Genomic DNA, 17,267 nt, shown 5'->3' with positions numbered 1-17,267 from the left:
AGGAAATAAATCCTGCTGCCAAACAGGTTTGTTCCGCAATTCCCACCAACAAACATGAGCCTCCACTCTACTCCCTGCCTCCCCATTCCTTGCTGGTTCAAGCCCTGCCCCCCTCCCATGCCCATCACTGGATCACAGCACAGCCCCCCTCCACCCCTGCTGTCCCTTTCACTCTTCCACCTGGCTCACAGCTCCACCTCCCCCTGGCAGAGTGGCATTGGCACATGGCCCTTATCACCTTCCAACCCCCAGCACCAGGTCACAGCCCCACCTATACTCCTTCATCTCTGTATAAGGGGGCTGTTGGCCCTATACTGAAACTTGGGGAGGAGGGGAAGGATTGGTTGGCCAGCCCTCTCCCAGTCCCAGGAGAAAGGGCCAAAGAGGCATCAAGATCCTGAGACTGACAGACTCCAGGGCCAGTGGGGAGAAGCCAATTCTCCCAGTCAGCTGGATTGACAGGGCAGGCAGGCCAGTCACAAGCCCAGGGGCCCATTCTCCACGTGAGCTGGGGCTGCCAGGGGCAGAGGAGAGCAGCAGCGCAAAGCCAGGACCGCTGTGGCGGGAGCCATGGGCCAGAAGTGAGATAGCAGCCGTTGGTGACGTTCCACACGTAGTGCCCCATCCACCTGGTTACCTCCTTTCATGCCAATCGCCTGGTGGGTTTTGATGGACAGGCCTGGACTCTTCTCAAGCCTGCTGTTGCTCAGCAGGGTGCAACTCTCTGATTTTCTTCCCCAATGAACTTATTCGGCAGTGTCACCAACCCACTCCCTCCCCTCTGCCCCCCGCCTTCCTGGCAGAGCCACCAGGGCCGCTTGGAAAGGAAATTCTAACTACAGGCAACTCCCACTTACGTGCCAGATAGTTGGCGACTCCCAAGAAATAACAAACATGCTTTGAGAACATGGGCCAACCTTCTCCTCCCACAAAAGCAGCATGTCAAAGGTGCCAGGAGACCAAGGAGAGAGCCCTACTAAGCACCTCCGGGGAAGGGCAGAGCCCAATTCCACAGGCAAAGGCTCGCAGCCATTTGTTCTAACTGCAGGTTCCTTTCATGGGAGCTGCCCCACTGGGGATCACAGACATTATGTCTTTGGCAGGTCTTTAGTAACAGGCGTTCCTCTGCAATGTGACATAGGAGACAATCAGCAGCAGTCAGGGAGGGTGTGGGGAGCACGTATATCTGAGAGCTAAGAGGGAGCAGCTGCCCAATGCTTTGTTATTACATTCTCTGCGGGCCAGGGCCAATGGCTCCCGTGCTAGACGTATACATGAGCTGAACAGCTGGGGAGAATGAGGTCACTTGGTCTTTTCTCTCCAACATGAATCCCAGAGGCACCGTTTGCTTTCAGAGCCCTGGCTGCCCCACCTGTTCCCTCTCACTCCTGGATTGTCCCTTATGAGGCAGCTTTGTTTGTAAGCAGAACTGACACCTACTTGCCCTTTGATACACTTGTTTCCCCACTCCAAAGGGACAGCTTCAGGGTGCCAGGCAGGGACACAGAGCAGCTGAGTTCAGAAAGGCACCAGACAGCCACAATCTTTGGTGCTTGCAACCTCAGACCTTTTCTGTAAAGCTACAGCTAGGGCAAAGTAGCCTACGGCCATCTGGCCTGGGAAGAACTGTCTAGCAATAGGCGAGAGGAAGCATTATGCTCTTTCATTAAGCCATTTTAAGTGTGTTTTAAAATCTATTGTTTGTTAGAAAACCAGTCCCTTTTATAGGAGAAAAATCAGGGGGGGGGGGGGAGGGGAAGGGTGTCAAGTAAACAGCCCAATGCAAAGAGAGACAGACCAGAATTGAAGTGTGAACAGAAGCATCTTTAGTGGCTGTAAGAGCACAAGTCAGCTTCACAAATAGAGCAGCTCTAATGTTACAGATTCCGGCAGCGCTGAGATCACTGAAAGGACCGGAAAACAGCAGCCAGCAACACAACACTTCATATTTATAACTCACTCATGCTGTTTGCCAGGTTTCTGTAGTAGGAAGTAGTTAACAGAACATTAAAAATGTTGGTTACGTGGCACCCTCCCAGAAGGGCCCACAGAAATGATAGTAGAAGGGTCTGGTGTCTGTAATCCAGAAAGCAGATGAAACAGGAGTCTGGCATTCTGCTCCTCAGTCAGTGCCGGAAGGTCAGAGCAGCACTTCTCATGTCAAACTAGAAAGAAAACAGAAATCAGGTTTAACAAACGGAGAGCAGGTAAGGGCAGCCGGTATCTCCAGCTGCGGCTCATCAGTCTCTTCACTGACCAGCTTTCTGCCCTATAATTCCTGAGGGTTGTCGTAGAACGCAAAGTTACATAAATCGAGAGTAATAGAACCAGTGCACTGGACCAAACGAGAACTCACAGCCAGATTCACCAGGCCAGCAAGAACATGGTACGTCTCCAGCATTCTCAGCCTTGCCTGGCGACCTGCATTGCCCCCAGAGAAAGTTCAAGCAGCCTCAGGTTTGCTCTGACTTATGCTCAGTTGCATCCATCCATTAAACCAGGAGCTGTGGAGCGGCAGCATGGAACTGTTTCACTCGATATCCCCAAGGACCATTCCTGTGGGCTGGCATAAAGGGGACCTTTCAACTGGAGCGGCATAGAGGAGCCACAATGGAAGTGAGGACCCAGCCACTAAACTGGGAGCACTCAGGCAGGGATGTGTCTATGTAGCTTGTCCACACACCGTGGCACATAAAGGAGGTACAACCATAATCATAAGGGCAGGTAAAGAGACTTGGTTCCTAGCCTTTGTAGATGTCCAGCTCATTTAGAAAATGTATTTTCATAGGGCCTTTCAGCGCAAAGGATTCCAAAACCCCTTATAAACGTCATATACAAGGACCCCTATATAGCCACCACTGGGGAGGACCATGGTGCACCACACCCCCACTCAGGCCAGGACAAGGAACCGCACACTTACAGCTAGGAAGTACGTTGTTTAAAAGCCCTTTAAGGCAGCAGAAATACATCTGACCCATTGCTGGGCCCAAAGTGTTTTTTCAATTGGGAACTTCTGAGAAATCCCAGATCTTCAGCAGAGTCTCTACGATCACGTCGGTGAAGTCCCTGTCAGTCCTCAAACAGTGACAGGCCAAGTTAGTGAAAGTCGGGCCCAAGATATACAGCTGCACCCACACTGCAAAAACCTCTCACCAACGTCCCACAGTGGGTGCTCATCCACCAACAGTAGCAAGTGGTGACAATGGTGGTCATCATCACTAGCACGGCGGGAGGGTCACAGCTGTGTAAATGTGCTAAATTTAAACATGAAGAATTTTTAAACTATCAAAATTTTATTCATAAGAACATAAGAATGGCCAGACTGGGTCAGACCAAAGGTCCATCTAGCCCAGTATCCTGTCTTCTGACAGTGGTCACTGCCAGGTGCCCCAGAGGGAATGAATGGTACAGGTAATCAGCAAGTGATCCATTCCCCGCCGCCCATTCCCAGCTTCTGGCAAACAGAGGCTAGGGACACCATCCTGGCTAATAGCCACTGATGGGCCTATCCTCCATGAATTTATCTAGTTCTTTTTTGAACACTGTTATAGTCTTGGCTTGGTCAAACTTGGATAGTTTTGCAGATCTCACAGATCCAGAATTCCAGCCCAGTTTGAAGGAAACCAATTCAGTCATTTTAAAAGCTATGAATGTTTTATGTCACACATCACTGAGAAATGCACTATTTCCACGTACATATATACAGGCTTAATGGAAAAAACCTAGCACACATCTTCAGCACATTGTTTTCAAATGCTCAGAACTTCTGGTTAATCAAAACCAAGGTTTTCCCTTGCAAACCAAGCAAAGGTGCTGGACCTTAAAGACTACACTATACCCAGGCCAAGGTTCAAGCTTCAGTCATTTTTGTTTTACTATGTCTAAAACAGTATGGTGAAATGCTTGTAACAACTGTACGTCTCACACTCACTGTTCTCAAAAACAGCTGAAGGGCTTTTGCTCAAAAATAAAATTAACCTTCAGGGGGAAACAAGCATGGAAAATTTCAGCCTATACACTTAATTTTCTAGAAGATGAGCACGTGAAAATTGAGGACAGAGGTTGGAAACTAATTATAGTGAGAATTAGTAGGTTCCCATTATAATGTCATAGAGGTAATAAGAGCCCTAAGCATGCTTATGAAAGTGACTAGCAGAAAAAGCTACTTGGAAGAATTAAAGAAAATAGAGCTTGTATCTTTTTAATTTTTGACAAAACTTAGAATCTAAAGAAAACCCAATGGAAAGAAACGAATCCTGGAAAACAAATCTTGGCTAGCTCGTCTTTTCAGGTTTTGAAGATGCATATGCACATTATGCGATGTCACCTACCTGTCAATCAAGGAATCTCTCATGCTGGTAGCAATGGCACTTGGCTGCGCTTCATTCAGTTTGAAGATGCTCTCGATAACCGATAGCTCTGTGCTGGTTGTGTCCAGCCCACAGAAGGCGCACCAATCATTCACAACCATCCCTGCAGCAATAACCTCACTGCCACGATTTACTGTTCCAGCCTGGCAAAGACAAACAGGGAGAGAAAGGGGTCAGCACACGACCACAGTGACAGCAACAGAGACCGCTAATCAATTATACTTTATTGCATTGCTAGTCACCAGGGAAGGGCACCAGCCCAAACTATCCCACAGACTCCTGTCACCACAATGCTTACAATGATTTGAGACCATCGTGTTTGAAAATGTTACCTCCTTGATAGTAAGAAACTGACCGGGACACATTTTTGGGCTGAAGCATGGTAGTTTTTTCATGTGGGTTCCATCCATAAGCAGACCTATATGGGTAATGCTGGTTCAACTATTTGCATCTATATAACTGGACAATGTAATATTTGGTTATTTAAAATTCTGTTTAGGAGACAGTGGTGACAGAGAGAAGCTTTTCTTCTATGATGGATACTTCTGCTGAAAGGTGGACCAAGGTCCTGAGGAACAGGAGACAATGTACAGTCATTATTCCCCACATCCAGTCTCTTGCCCCTCTGCTCAACTTTATATCAGCTCCTAATTCAGGTTTCTAACCTCTGGCTTAAATACTGCCCAGTGCTCCTGGGGCATGGAGGCTGGGCTGGGCAGCAGTGGGTTCCCCATGTAGTCCCAGAGCAGGAGCAGTCACTTCCCCTCTCAGCCCAACTGCTGCACATCAGATTTATGCTACAGAGACCTCTGATTCCAAAGCAATTAAAGCAACCACGGAACTAGAGAACTAACAATGCTAAGCTACAAATAAAACCAGACAGCTTCTGAAGGTGGCGCTGCAAACGTATTCTCTCTCTCTCTCTCTCTCTCGCTGGAAGAAAATACACTTTAGAAAAACTAAATTGAAGGCGTTAATAGGACAGCTGACCTCTCTTTAAAGAAAGAAAAGCAGAACAAAAGCAAAAGCTAAGTGGCATTTAAACCCAGAAGAGAAATTAACTGCACAGAAATCAAGCAGAACACAACAGATGGGAAACTAAACGCTACAGCTATGCTGAAAGTGACAAATCGGACTGGGGACCGGTTTGCCACCGCGTGGTTCAAAGGGAACACAATTCTACCACCGGAATTTTTAAAAGGCCAGTAAAGGCCAAATCACATCACTCCTTCCCCACACTCCAAGAAGATGACAACACAATACAGGACAGATCTCTCGTTAGCCATCAGAGTGCAACACCTTGTGAACAGGCAACGTGTCCTATGCAGCCCATTCAACTTCACTCTGGCAGCAAACCCAGAACAGTGTGGTACTGCCTTCCAGGCCAGCTCCTCCCCGCAGTGCAATCAGCACAGGGTCACAGCAGTGTTCACATGGATAATAATGACATTTATTTTACTACTACAACTTTGTTTGCCAGAGACTTTAGCACTGAAACATACACCTGCAGTTTAGAAGTTGGAGTGGGAAGTTTTGGCAGCTGGGGCATTTGGTACCCGGAAGACTTGAGAGGCTATTTGGGGGAGGAGGAAAGAGACACTACTGAGAGGGCACAGCTTCTTTTCACGTGGGCAGTGGTGAAACGAACGAGTCCACACTCTACAGCTGCTTGATAAAAGCTAGACGAGGCAGACAATGCAGCTGGGGGAAGGACACAACATGGAGGCTGGGAAGATCCAAACCTCTCCTTAGAAGACTCTGGGGTGGGAAGGGAGAGAGAAAGCACAAGTCTACAAATGCCTTACCACAAGTGGGACTTGCAGCAGTGAGGAGAGCTCATCCTGGTCTTCAGTTGAAGTCTTTGGGTGCACAAGTCCTCCCTGGTTACTAAAAGCACAGTAACTTCCTACCAGAACCTGGTCTGCAACCGTCTGTCTGAAAACTTCTACTTTGAGCACATCTGCCAAGATCTCTTCAGTCTCCTGTAAATACATAAAACGAGAAGCGTGTGTCCTGGGCACAAATGTTATCTCAGAACTCAGAATATTATGTGAAAGCCCCATGTTAGTTGAGCTGGGAGCAGAGCTACACTTGGGAGAAAACTTGCTCAGGGTGTTTTGGAAGAATCTATTTTGACTTTCAAGAGCTCAGATTTTCATTTTGTAAGTATATTAACTACACCTGCTTTTAGGTCCAACAACAAAAAACAATTAGCACTCCATCATTCTCCTCCTTGACCTGCCAGTTGACTTCAACACAGTCAACCATGCTCCTCCTCTTCAATCTTACCCGCCCGTCCATGGTTTGATCATTTTGGAAGTTGAAGCTAGACTGGAAATACGGTGTAATTTTTTTAACAGTGAAAGTAATTAATCCTTGGAACAATTTACCCAAGGTGTGGTGATTCTTCATCACTGACAATGTTTAAATCAAGACTGGATGTTTTTCTAAAAAGACCTGCTCTAGGAATTATTTTGGGGAAGGTCTCTAGGTCACACTAGATGATCACAGTGGCTCCTTCTGGCCTTTGAATCTATGAATCTTCAGCTATCATCTTTATGTTAAGATTCCTCACAGAGCCACCTCTCCACTCCAGATCTGTCATCTTCTATTCCATCTAATACCTCAGCCGGTATCTCAGGTTTCCTAGTGAGTGTCCAGCTGTCAGCTTAAGCTCAATATGACCAAAACAGAGCTCTTAACCTTTCATCAAAAATCCTCCCCCTCCTTGTGGGTAACACCACCATCTTCACTATCACCTGGGCATCATCTTCAACATGGCCCTCTAGAATGACACATCCATGTGTCTGCATATTGCCGCTTTTTCCTGCAAAAGACCTAAGACCGCCGTTCTTCTCCAGTCATACAGCTAAAGCCCTTGTCTAGCCTCTCACCATCTCAATCACTACAACTTGCTCCACTCCAGCCTTGATAAATCCCTTCTCACCTCACTTACAGCCATTCAAAACATGGCTGCAAAGGTAAGCTCTCCTGGCGCCTCCTTTTGACTGTCACCCCTCTTTGCATCCCTTCACTTGCTCCCCCTACTCCGTCACAGCAAACACAAACTATTTGCATTCACTTTCAAGGCCCTTCACAGCCTATCCCCACCCAAGCTAGCATCTCCAATATGAATATCGAGATGTTGACTCAACTCCATTCTGCCAATAATGCCAATCTCTACCATCCACTTATTAAACTTTCAAACAAGCACCCGCTACTGTCACCTATGCTGCCCTACACATGGGAGAAACTTGTAAACAACCACAAAGCCATCTTCCTCTTTGTCCTCTTCCATGCTCCCTTTCTGCTGTGATGTCTCCAAAGCCTGAAGCTAGGCAGCGGGTGGCCTCAGACCACTGCATATCATGCTGACCAATATGGTCTCGTTGTTTCCTTCTACCCTCAACCTCTTTGTTGTATTTGACTGTCTTTTGCCTTCTACTCAGATTAAAGCTCTTTGGGGCAGCAGGGACTGTCTCTGGTCTGTTTGTGCTACTGTAAAACAAGCAACAACAACAATTCAAGAGGTGAGATCACCACCACAGAGAGAACCTTTTCCCTAGTCCAGGTGCTGAACGGAACATGTACTTGCTCAATGGGAACAGGTGGAAGAATTACATTGTCTCTTCTTTCAAGCATGGATACCAAATCCAATAGTTAGCACTAGTCTTTGGCAGCTCTCACTGACAAATCTGATTAGTAGTTGTCCAATTCATAACCTTGTGTAAGCGGAGGGAGGGAAACATCGGTTGTGCAACAACCTAGCAAGGAAAGACACTCCGACACCAGAACACAGAACAAATATTGCCTCCACCAATACTCTGCACTGGTACATCATCTGTTATCCAAGGATCTCAAAGCATTTTTCAAGTTAGAGCATTAGATTCTTCATTTACTGTTAGTTCTTTGGGGCAGGAAGCCATGTCCTCATATGCGTTTGTACAGCCCCAAGCACAATCCTGACTGGTCTGCTGAATGATTAAGACACCTGTGGGGTATTATCACCTGAGGAATACAGAAAGCTAAATGACTAGCCCAACATCACACAGGGAGTCTGAGGCAGAGCTAAGAACAGAATCAAGTCTCCTGACTTGCAGCACTAGGCTTCAGCCACAAGTTCATCCCAGAACAAGTGTATTACAGAGAACACACTTTTCTGGGCTGTTTGTTAATCAGCTTTTTGTGGACAGACTGGAAGATGCCCAGCAGCATACAAAACAAGGAGCTATTCCTTCAAGGTGCAGCCCCCTCCACAAGGGGCTCCTATGGGTCTGCACTTCACTTCTCCTGGACACCTTCACCTAGGGACACAGGTCCCACTGGAGACCCTGCTGGACCCTTACATTACCCTGGGGAGGAAAAATATGAAACTGGCCTAAGGAGAGAAACAGGCTAAGTGAGGCAGTGAAGGAGACAAATGGCCCCAGGAAAGGAATTTGATAGACCGAGAACCAAATCAGTTTGCAGTAATGAACTTGTTTAATGAGAACACAAGTGTTGGCAGACCATGCTCCCAGGCAGGGTGGAAATTCACTTGGCAGGAACCAACCAACATAATACTGGCTGCACTCTGCTAGCAAGGAAACACACAATTCAGGTTCTAGCATCTTTTCCTTAGTTCCAGCTGCTAAAACTCTCTAATCATCTCCCATTTCAATTTCACAACCTTCCTCTGTCTGAACTTCCTGGCACCCAAACTGTGCCCCCAATGCAATCAAAACGCTGCCTCCAGTGATCTGCCCTGCTGAATCTCGCCATATTACCCCCTCCTTGTAGCTCTCATTTGACTGCCTGTTCTCAATTGCATCACGTTCTCCTATTTGTTTCAAAGCCATGTACAGCTCTGCTCCTGCCTATGCCTGTAACTTAATCTCTTACCCTGCCCCCTCAACCACACCATGACAGCCTTTGTGCTTCTGGGTCCCTGACTTCCATTTCACTGCTTTCCTCCATGCTGTACACCAGGATACAAGCTCACCACACCTTCCCTCACTCAAATCCCCCTAAAATCCAACACATCCACGTTGTCCACAGTGTATCCAGAGAAAAAAATCAGTTGCAGTTTAGCCATCCAGATGCACACATGCCTCAAGTGAGTAACCACCTGATACTATCATCACGGCTCTCCTCCATTCTATTACCTCTCCATTAGTCCCAGTACAGGCAGTCCTCGACTTTACGACATTCGACTTATGAAGCTTCTGAACTGACACCCTGATACAATTTATGACAACTGGTTTCGACTTCATGATGCTCGGTCCCACTGTGGAGTTGTAACTGTGGAGTTACAATTTACGACAACGTTCAGGAACCAATTGTGTGGTAAGTCCGAGGACTGCCTTATGTTGAACACTAGATTGTAAACTCTTCAGGACAGAGCTTGTCTTTTTATCTGCCCTATAAATAAGGATTAGTGAAAGGGAGAATGATGGGCACTCGAAGCTGAACCTTGAGGCAAGCTTTTAGAGCAGAAGTCAACTCTGCCATTCCTCTGCCGAGAAGAATGAAAGGCTAGATAAAGCAGGTTCCCCTGCTGTAAAACGCTATTAGCATGCAGCCTTGTGTTACTCGGCATGAACTGGAAATGCTCATAGCGATCCCCAATAACTATGAAATCTAGCTCTAGGGTGGGGTTCGCTTTAAAGGTCTGCACTTGTAAAAGAACAAAAGCCATTTACCCGGTCAAGGTCTGGATGGACAAGTGCTACATAGTCATTGCATGTGGTGACATTGCCCAAAGCTGAGAGCCGCTCCTCCACCCTTTGGATTCGGACTGAGTCTGGCAGGCTGTTGCGGATGTGCTGAAGCTCCTGGTCTGTTGTACTGCTTGGGACCAACAGTCCATGCCGGTTCCCTAAAAGAAAAAAGGAGTTCTGCTTCAGACCAAGTCAAAGGTGTTCACCTGCTGGGCTTGTCCACTTCCTAGAATTCAAACAACCTGGCCTCAGGGCTCCTCAGGCTCACCCAGCACCTCCCCCAACATACAGCATGACTGAGGCAAAGTTCCCATCAAAAAAACAAGCCAGCACCCAGGGGTTAGAGTCAGAAAAAACGGTTACCTACCTTTCGTAACTGTTGTTCTTCAAGATGCGTTGCTCACGTCCATCCCAAGTAGGTGTACGCGCGCCGCTTACAGAGTCATCGGAAGGTTTTCCCTTAGAGCGGTATCTGTCGGGTCGGCTGTGGAGCCCCCTGGAGTGGCGCCTTCATGGCGGTGTATATAGGTCCCTGCCGACCCGCCGCCTCTTTAGTACCTTCTTACCAAATACCCCGACAGAGGGGAGGTGGGTGGGGCTTGGAATGGATGTGAGCAACACATCTTGAAGAACTGTTACAAAAGGTAGGTAACAGTTTTTTCTTCTTCGAGTGTTTGCTCATATCAACTCCAAGTAGGTGACTCCCAAGCAGTCCCCAGGAGGAAGGGTCAGAGTTCAGAATTACAGACCGTAGCACAGCATCGTCTCTAGCCTTCAAGAGGAATACTAGGTGCAGCCACATTTGCCTTGTAAAACACGGTATAAGGGGACTCGGATGTCAGGGCCTTGAGCTCAGACACCCTACTGGCTGACATTATAGCCACTAGGAACACCACCTTCCAAGAAAGTAAAGTAGAGAGCTCATTGCTAGGGGCTCGAAGGGAGGACCCATCACCCTTGAGAGCACCAGGTTAAGATCTCATAAGGGAAATCGGCTGCTGTGACGAAGTGGGACTGTTCGTACTGGGGGCTGGGAATGCTGGGTGCAGGCCTCTAAGTATCTAGCAAAGCAGAAGGCCAGCGCAACCGAATGCCTGACACTCTGTCTCCTAGCAACTGATGGCCCGAGCACCTCCCCGGCAAAGGTGCATCTAAAGGTGTTGGAGACAACGGGGTCAGGTGACCTCCTGGCCCAGGAAAGAAGCTGAGCAGAGAGGAGGGGCCGGAGGGGGTTGGGCAGACTGGAGCTGGCTAGGGAAAAGAGGGGAAGCAGAGAGAAAGGGCTCTGATCCCTGATGGGGGCTGTGGGGCTCCTGGGGCCCCAAGATGGACCTAACAGGGGGGATCCTGTTATCTGTACCTGCAAGACCTGTGTTGGACTGTATTCCTGTTGTCTAAATAAACCTTCTGCTTTACTGGCTGGCTGAGAGTCCTTGTGAATCGGCAGGGAGCCCGGGGGTGCAGGGCCTGACTCCCCTACACTCCGTGACAGCTGTCATACCTGAGGGTACAGCCTGTCCAGCCCCTTGAGGAAGCAGTCAACCACGGGGTTAGCAAATACTCAGTGGCCCAGCTGAGCTGGGATGGAAAGCTGAAATCGCAGCCAGGTGCACCTTGATTGACGACGCTGCCAGACCCTGCTGTTTTAGGTGAAGTAAATAGTCCAGGATGAAGGGAATCAAGGCCTGCAATGAAGGAGTGCTCTTCTGTAGAGACCAAATAGAAAATTTCTTCCACTTAGATAAGTGGCCTGAGTGGAGGGCTTCCTACTGCCACGGAGGACCTCCCTAACCAAGTCAGAGCATGCAAGCTCTAATGAGTTCAGCCATGGAGTTTCGATGATGTGAGGTGGAGCGATTCCAGGTTGAGGTGCTGGAGGCAGCTGTGGTCCTGTGTGATCAAGTCCGGAACCATGGGCAGGGCTATGTGTGTGTCCAGTGACAGGTCTAGCAGTGTGGTGAACCAGTGCTGAACCAGTGCTGATGGGGCCACACTGGTGCTATCAAGACTAATGACACTTTCTCCTGTCAGACCTTGAGGAAGACCTTGTGGATGAGCGGGAACGGTGGGAATGCGTAGAGCAGGCACCCCTTCCATGAGAGGAGAAAGGCATCTGCGAGCAAGCCTGGGCTATGATCCCAGGAAGGAGCAGAATTGCTGACACTTCCTGTTGCGAACAGGTCTATTTGGAAAATGTTGATTGTGACGTCCAGGTGGACAGACCACTCATGGCCGCGAAAAAACCTGCTGAGGTATCGGCCAGTTCGTTCTGCGAGCCCGGAAGGTACGATGTCTCCAAGTGTATCGAGTGTGCGATGCAGATGTCCCACAGCCTGAGGGCTTCCTGACACGGGGAGAGGAGCAAGCACCACCCTGTCTGTTTATATAGAACATTGCTGTAGCATTGTCTGTCAACACTGATACACGTCTGCCCTGTAGATGGGTTTGAAATGTCTGGCAAGTGAGGCGCACCACATGCAGCTCCCTGACATTGACATGCAGCGAAAGTTCTGCCTGGGACCATAGACCTTGAGTACTGAGTCTTTCTAGGTGTGCTCCCCATCCCATCGCTGACCCATCTGTGACTAGTGACAGCGAGGGCTGAGGTGTGGAGAAGGGTCTGGCTGCGCAGACTGTCTGTGGATTGAGCCACCAATGGAGGGACTTGAGGACCTGAGTGATTGTGACCAGTTTGTCTAGGTGGTCTCGTTTCAGCCTGTACACTCAAGCTAGCCACGCCTGAAGGGGACGGAGCTGCAGCCTGACATGCTGTGCCACATACGTGCAAGTCACCATGTTCCCACGCAGTTTTAGGCAATTTCTAGCCATCGTGGTTGGGAACCTTTTGAGATCCTCTATGATGGCGCTCATGGCGAGGAACCGGGATTCCGGAAGAAAGGCCCGGGCCTGAGTGGAGTTCAAGAGGGCATTGATGAACTCTATCCTTTGAGCGGCCCTTGATTAGCCAGTCATCTACGTATGGGAATACCTGCACCTGCTGCTTCCATAGGAAGGCTGCCATGACCGCCATGCACTTGGTGAACACCCAAGGGGTCGCCAAGAGGCCAAAGGGAAGGACCGTGAACTGATAGTGAATGTTGTTGACCACGAATCATAGAAACCATCTGGGGACACTTGAAAGTACACATCCTCCAAGTCAAGGGCGGCGTACCAGTCCCCCAGATCCAGGGAGGGAATGATGGAAGCCAGAGAGACCATGAGGAACTTAACAGATTCATGAATCTGTTTAGGTTTCACAGGTCTAAAATAGGTCTGAGCCCACCCTTGGCCTTGGGGACTAGGAAATATCAGGAGTAGAACCCCCTACCCCTGAACTCCAGAGGGACCTCCTCTACCACCCCAAGTTGTAGGAGCATTTGCACCTCCTGCACTAGAAGTTTCTTGTGAGAAGGGTCCCTGAGGAGGGACAGGGATGGTGGGTGGGAAGGCGGGAGAGAACAGAATTGGAGAGAATATCCCAATTCTACCGTGCTCAAGACCCATCGGTCTGAAGTTATTTGAAACCAGGCATCGTAGAAATGGAACAAACGATTCACAAAAAGAGGGGAAGGATCTGGAATTTGAATTGGTGCACCATCCTCAGGCGCAACTTCAAAAGTTCGGTTTTGAGGCCCGGGGAGGACTGAGATGGGTGCCTGCTGTTACTCCTGCCCTGTTTCCTATTATAGTCCTACCTGCGAGGAGCAGAGCAGAAGCATAGGGCGGGCTGAGATTTGAACAGCTTCCTTGGGGGGGCCGGCATGTGAATCCCCAGGGATTTAAGGATTGCCCACAAGTCCTTAAGGCTATGGAGCCTAGCGTGTCTGCTCTGAAGAGAGTCCTGAACAGTCAAAAGGTAGGTCCTGGATAGTGTTCTGGGCCTCATGCTGGAACACCGAGACCTGAAGCCAGCAGCTGTGTCTCATGGCTATGGCAGTAGCCATCGTGCAAGTGGCCAAACCTGCCGAGTCCAAGGCGACCTGTAGGAAGGTCCTTGCAACCACCGGACCCTAAGTCCAAGTGTGCTGACCCAGGCCAGCTGCGGGTTTATCATTGTGCAGATGAACCCTTGGTTGTTGTTGCTTGTTTATGAGGGAGAAAGTCCCTGAGAGGAATGATTTGAGATTTGTTTTTTAAGATATTCTTTTGCCTTTTATTTTTTTTTTATTTTTTTTAAAACCACAGCCTTGGCCATCAGGAATATCCTGGTTTTACTGGCTTTGGGGTCTCAGGCCTCGTTAATTATATAGAGCGTGTAGATAGAACCTTTAACAAAGGTGTCCTTTCCCCAAAATGTTAACTAGGTGTTATTAAAAACAGTTTTAAAACAGTCTGATTAAAATTCACTTTCCCTTCTTGGCCTGTTAATTCAAGATTTCACAAGTCCCCCAGTGACTGCAGTCTCAGAGAGCAAACAAGACCTGAATTTCTAACACAAGCCGGGGGGGAAGAGGAGGAGGAGGAAGGATTCCTTTAAAAAAAACCTACCAAGCAAAGTGAAAAGGGCAGAAGCCTCAGTTTTTTCCCCTTTAATCAGAAATGAAATCCCCCTTGCAGATGCTAGACTACTAATAATCTAACTGGCGTTCCCAACTATGCTCATTTCATTACTCTAATGCGGCACAGCTATAATAATCAAGATCTGTCAAAAGCTTCTCCTGACAAACTGATAAAGGACAAAACATTCTCTTTCCTCTCACCGGAACGGATCGTAAAAACAAGAGCCGTGTCCTGCTGCATCCCTGGTTACATGCTAGTGAAAGGAAAAATGTTGCCTTTGCAATATGTATTTGTAATGGCTAGATGCTGAACCATTAATGCCCATCAAAGCAGGGTATTCCCTGCAGATTTATCAGCAAGAGAAACTTACACACGACACCCAACTCCCCATCCCCACAAGTAGAGGCATGTGAAACATGCTGCAGAGGAGTGGCTATGGGTAGGTCCATACTTACCGCGCGGGTCGACGCGGTGAGTTCGACTTCTCGGAGTTCGAACTATCGCGTCTAATCAAGACGCGATAGTTCGAACTCCCCACGCGCTCCGGTCGACTCCGGAACTCCACCACCGTGAACGGAGGTGGCGGAGTCGACCTTGGAGCCGCAGAGTTCAACCCCGCCGCGTCTGGACGGGTAAGTCAGTCGAACTAAGGTAGTTCGACTTCAGCTACGCTATTCGCGTAGCTGAAGTCGCGTACCTTAGTTCGACCTCCCCTCCCCGTAGTGTAGACCAGGCTTAAGTGATTTCCCCCACCACCGCAACAGAAGCCAAACCCTATGACATTTTTTATTTTGGAAATAAGTCTTCCCAGTTCCACTCCTCTGCTCCACCCTCAGGACTGGCTCCACTCAACAACCTCTAAAAAGAAGTCCCTTCAGGTCCACGGGGCTATATCTGCAGCCCTCCTACTATCCCCTATTTGTCACAGCTGGAACCGCAAACTCTAACCCCTGTTCAATATGGGAACGGGTGGCTCCTAGGCAGATCCAGTTACAGAACGTCTTGACTCAGAGGATTCCTTATACTGCAGAATGAGTCTAGAATCTTGTGAAATGACATGTTCCAGTCCAATCCCCATTAAGAGCACACCACAAAGGTATCAGCTCAAAGGACATGACTTACCAACACACATTCTCCCAATGATCCGACAGCCAGCGATGGAAGCATGAACAACAGGGATGGTCTCAGAAAGCTCCCCCTCAAAGATACTGCAATAAGAAAGACAGTGAAAAAGCAAAGAACGACATATACAGAGAATCCCATTCAATCCAGAGGGACTCATACCCCAGGGAAATTAGGTCAAGATACCTGAGCAGGAGATCTGATTTTCCTGACCTGTTTTATAAAGGTGAGTATCTCCATTTTACAGATGGGGAGACTGAGAAGCAGAGAAGTTCACTGACTTGCACAAAGCTTTACAGCAGGTTAATGGCAGAGTCAGCAATATAACTCAGGCTTCCTGAGCCCCAGTGCAGTGTGCCCTGTCCACTAGACCCACACAATTTTCCCAATTAAAATGAATTAATTTCCTGTTAAAGTGAGGACTAGAATTCTTTATTTACTGCGTTGCTGACACATTCAAAGAACAGGCTGATTGTCAAAAGCTGTTTGAAGTCCAAATAAATTCAAAGTCCCTCATGGGAAGCTAGTAAGGAAACTAAAGTACTGCGGGGTGAGAGGTGAAGTACAGTCATGGGTTAGAAAACAAAGAATGACACCTCTAGGGCGGGTACTAGGACACCCACTGTTTAATTTATCTATCGATGATCTGGATAAAGGGGAGAACAGTGAGGTGGCTAAAACTACATGCGACACCATTATCTGAGGCTACGGCCTTGTCTACACTACAGTTTTGTCGGCAACATAAGTTACACTGCCATAAGCGCACATGTGCACAGCACTATGTATGTGGAAGAGCTTCTCACACAGACAGAGCTTCTGCCGCTCATGGAGGTGGTTTTATTATGCTGATGGGAGAGCTCTCTCCCGTCTGCAGAGAGCAGGGCCAACTTTTTGGCCTGAGGGCCACATCGGGGTTCCAAAACTGTATGAAGGGCCCCACGGCCAGGGAGGGAGATGGGTGGCCCAGACCCCGGGTGGGAGGGGGAGGCGGCCCAGGGCTGGTGGGGCAGGCCCCAGGAGGGAGGGGACCGAGCCCCGCGGCCGGGGAGAGAGATGGGGGGAGGCCCAGGCCCCAGGAGGGAGGTGGGGAGGCCGAGCCCCGCGGCCGGGGAGGGAGGTGGGGAGGCCGAGCCCCGCGGCCGGGGAGGGAGATGGGGGGAGGCCCAGGCCCCAGGAGGGAGGGGGAGGGGACCGAGCCCCGCGGGCGGGGAGGCCCAGGCCCCAGGGGGGAGGGCGGAGGCCGAGCCCCGCGGCCGGGGAGGGAGGTGGGGGGAGGCCCAGGCCCCAGGAGGGAGAGGGAGGGGGAGGGGACCGAGCCCCGCGGGCGGGGAGGGGGAGGGCGGGCGGCCGCGCGCGCGGACCTGTAGAAGTTCTCCGAGCCGCCGATGGCCACCAGGCAGTAGCGGTTGGTGAGCTTGGCGAAGCAGCCGATCTCGTGGTTGTTCTCGAAGCTGGCGCGAACCGCCATGGCAGGAGCGCGGCACACGCGTGAGCTCCCCCTGCCGCGTCACCAGCACCGTCGCTCGCGCGCCGCCACTTCCGGGACAGGCCGCCGGCAACCACCGGAAGCGCGCGG

At 49.5% G+C, this 17,267-nt stretch overlaps 1 protein-coding gene across 1 annotated transcript; it reads right to left on the bottom strand.

Annotated features, from left to right (window-relative positions):
* Positions 1-1,803: 1,803 nt before the first annotated feature.
* On the bottom strand, positions 1,804-17,257 carry EIF6 (eukaryotic translation initiation factor 6). The gene is made up of 6 exons (XM_039498183.1): positions 17,053-17,257; positions 15,692-15,777; positions 10,052-10,227; positions 6,176-6,352; positions 4,332-4,513; positions 1,804-2,165 (listed from the first exon to the last, which is right to left on the bottom strand). Exons 1-6 carry the CDS (start codon positions 17,157-17,159, stop codon positions 2,156-2,158), a joined length of 738 nt encoding a protein of 245 aa, XP_039354117.1. The 5' UTR covers positions 17,160-17,257; the 3' UTR covers positions 1,804-2,155.
* Between the last annotated feature and the right edge of the window lie 10 nt (positions 17,258-17,267).

This window comes from Mauremys reevesii, linkage group 13 (genome assembly GCF_016161935.1).
Source record: "Mauremys reevesii isolate NIE-2019 linkage group 13, ASM1616193v1, whole genome shotgun sequence".
In the NCBI taxonomy this organism is placed as follows: Eukaryota; Metazoa; Chordata; order Testudines; family Geoemydidae; genus Mauremys; species Mauremys reevesii.
The sequence above is the reverse complement of the archived record's forward strand: the minus strand, read 5'-3'. Positions and strand labels throughout refer to the sequence as shown.

Coding starts and splice junctions, on each gene's coding strand:
- EIF6 (XM_039498183.1), bottom strand. CDS start 17,159: ATGGCGGTTCGCGCCAGCTTCGAGAACAACCACGAGATCGGCTGCTTC. Junction 15,778..17,052: donor GGCTCGGAGAACTTCTACAG/GTCCGCGCGCGC, acceptor TTCTTATTGCAG/TATCTTTGAGGGGGAGCTTT. Junction 4,514..6,175: donor TGCTGCAAGTCCCACTTGTG/GTAAGGCATTTG, acceptor TGTCTTTGCCAG/GCTGGAACAGTAAATCGTGG.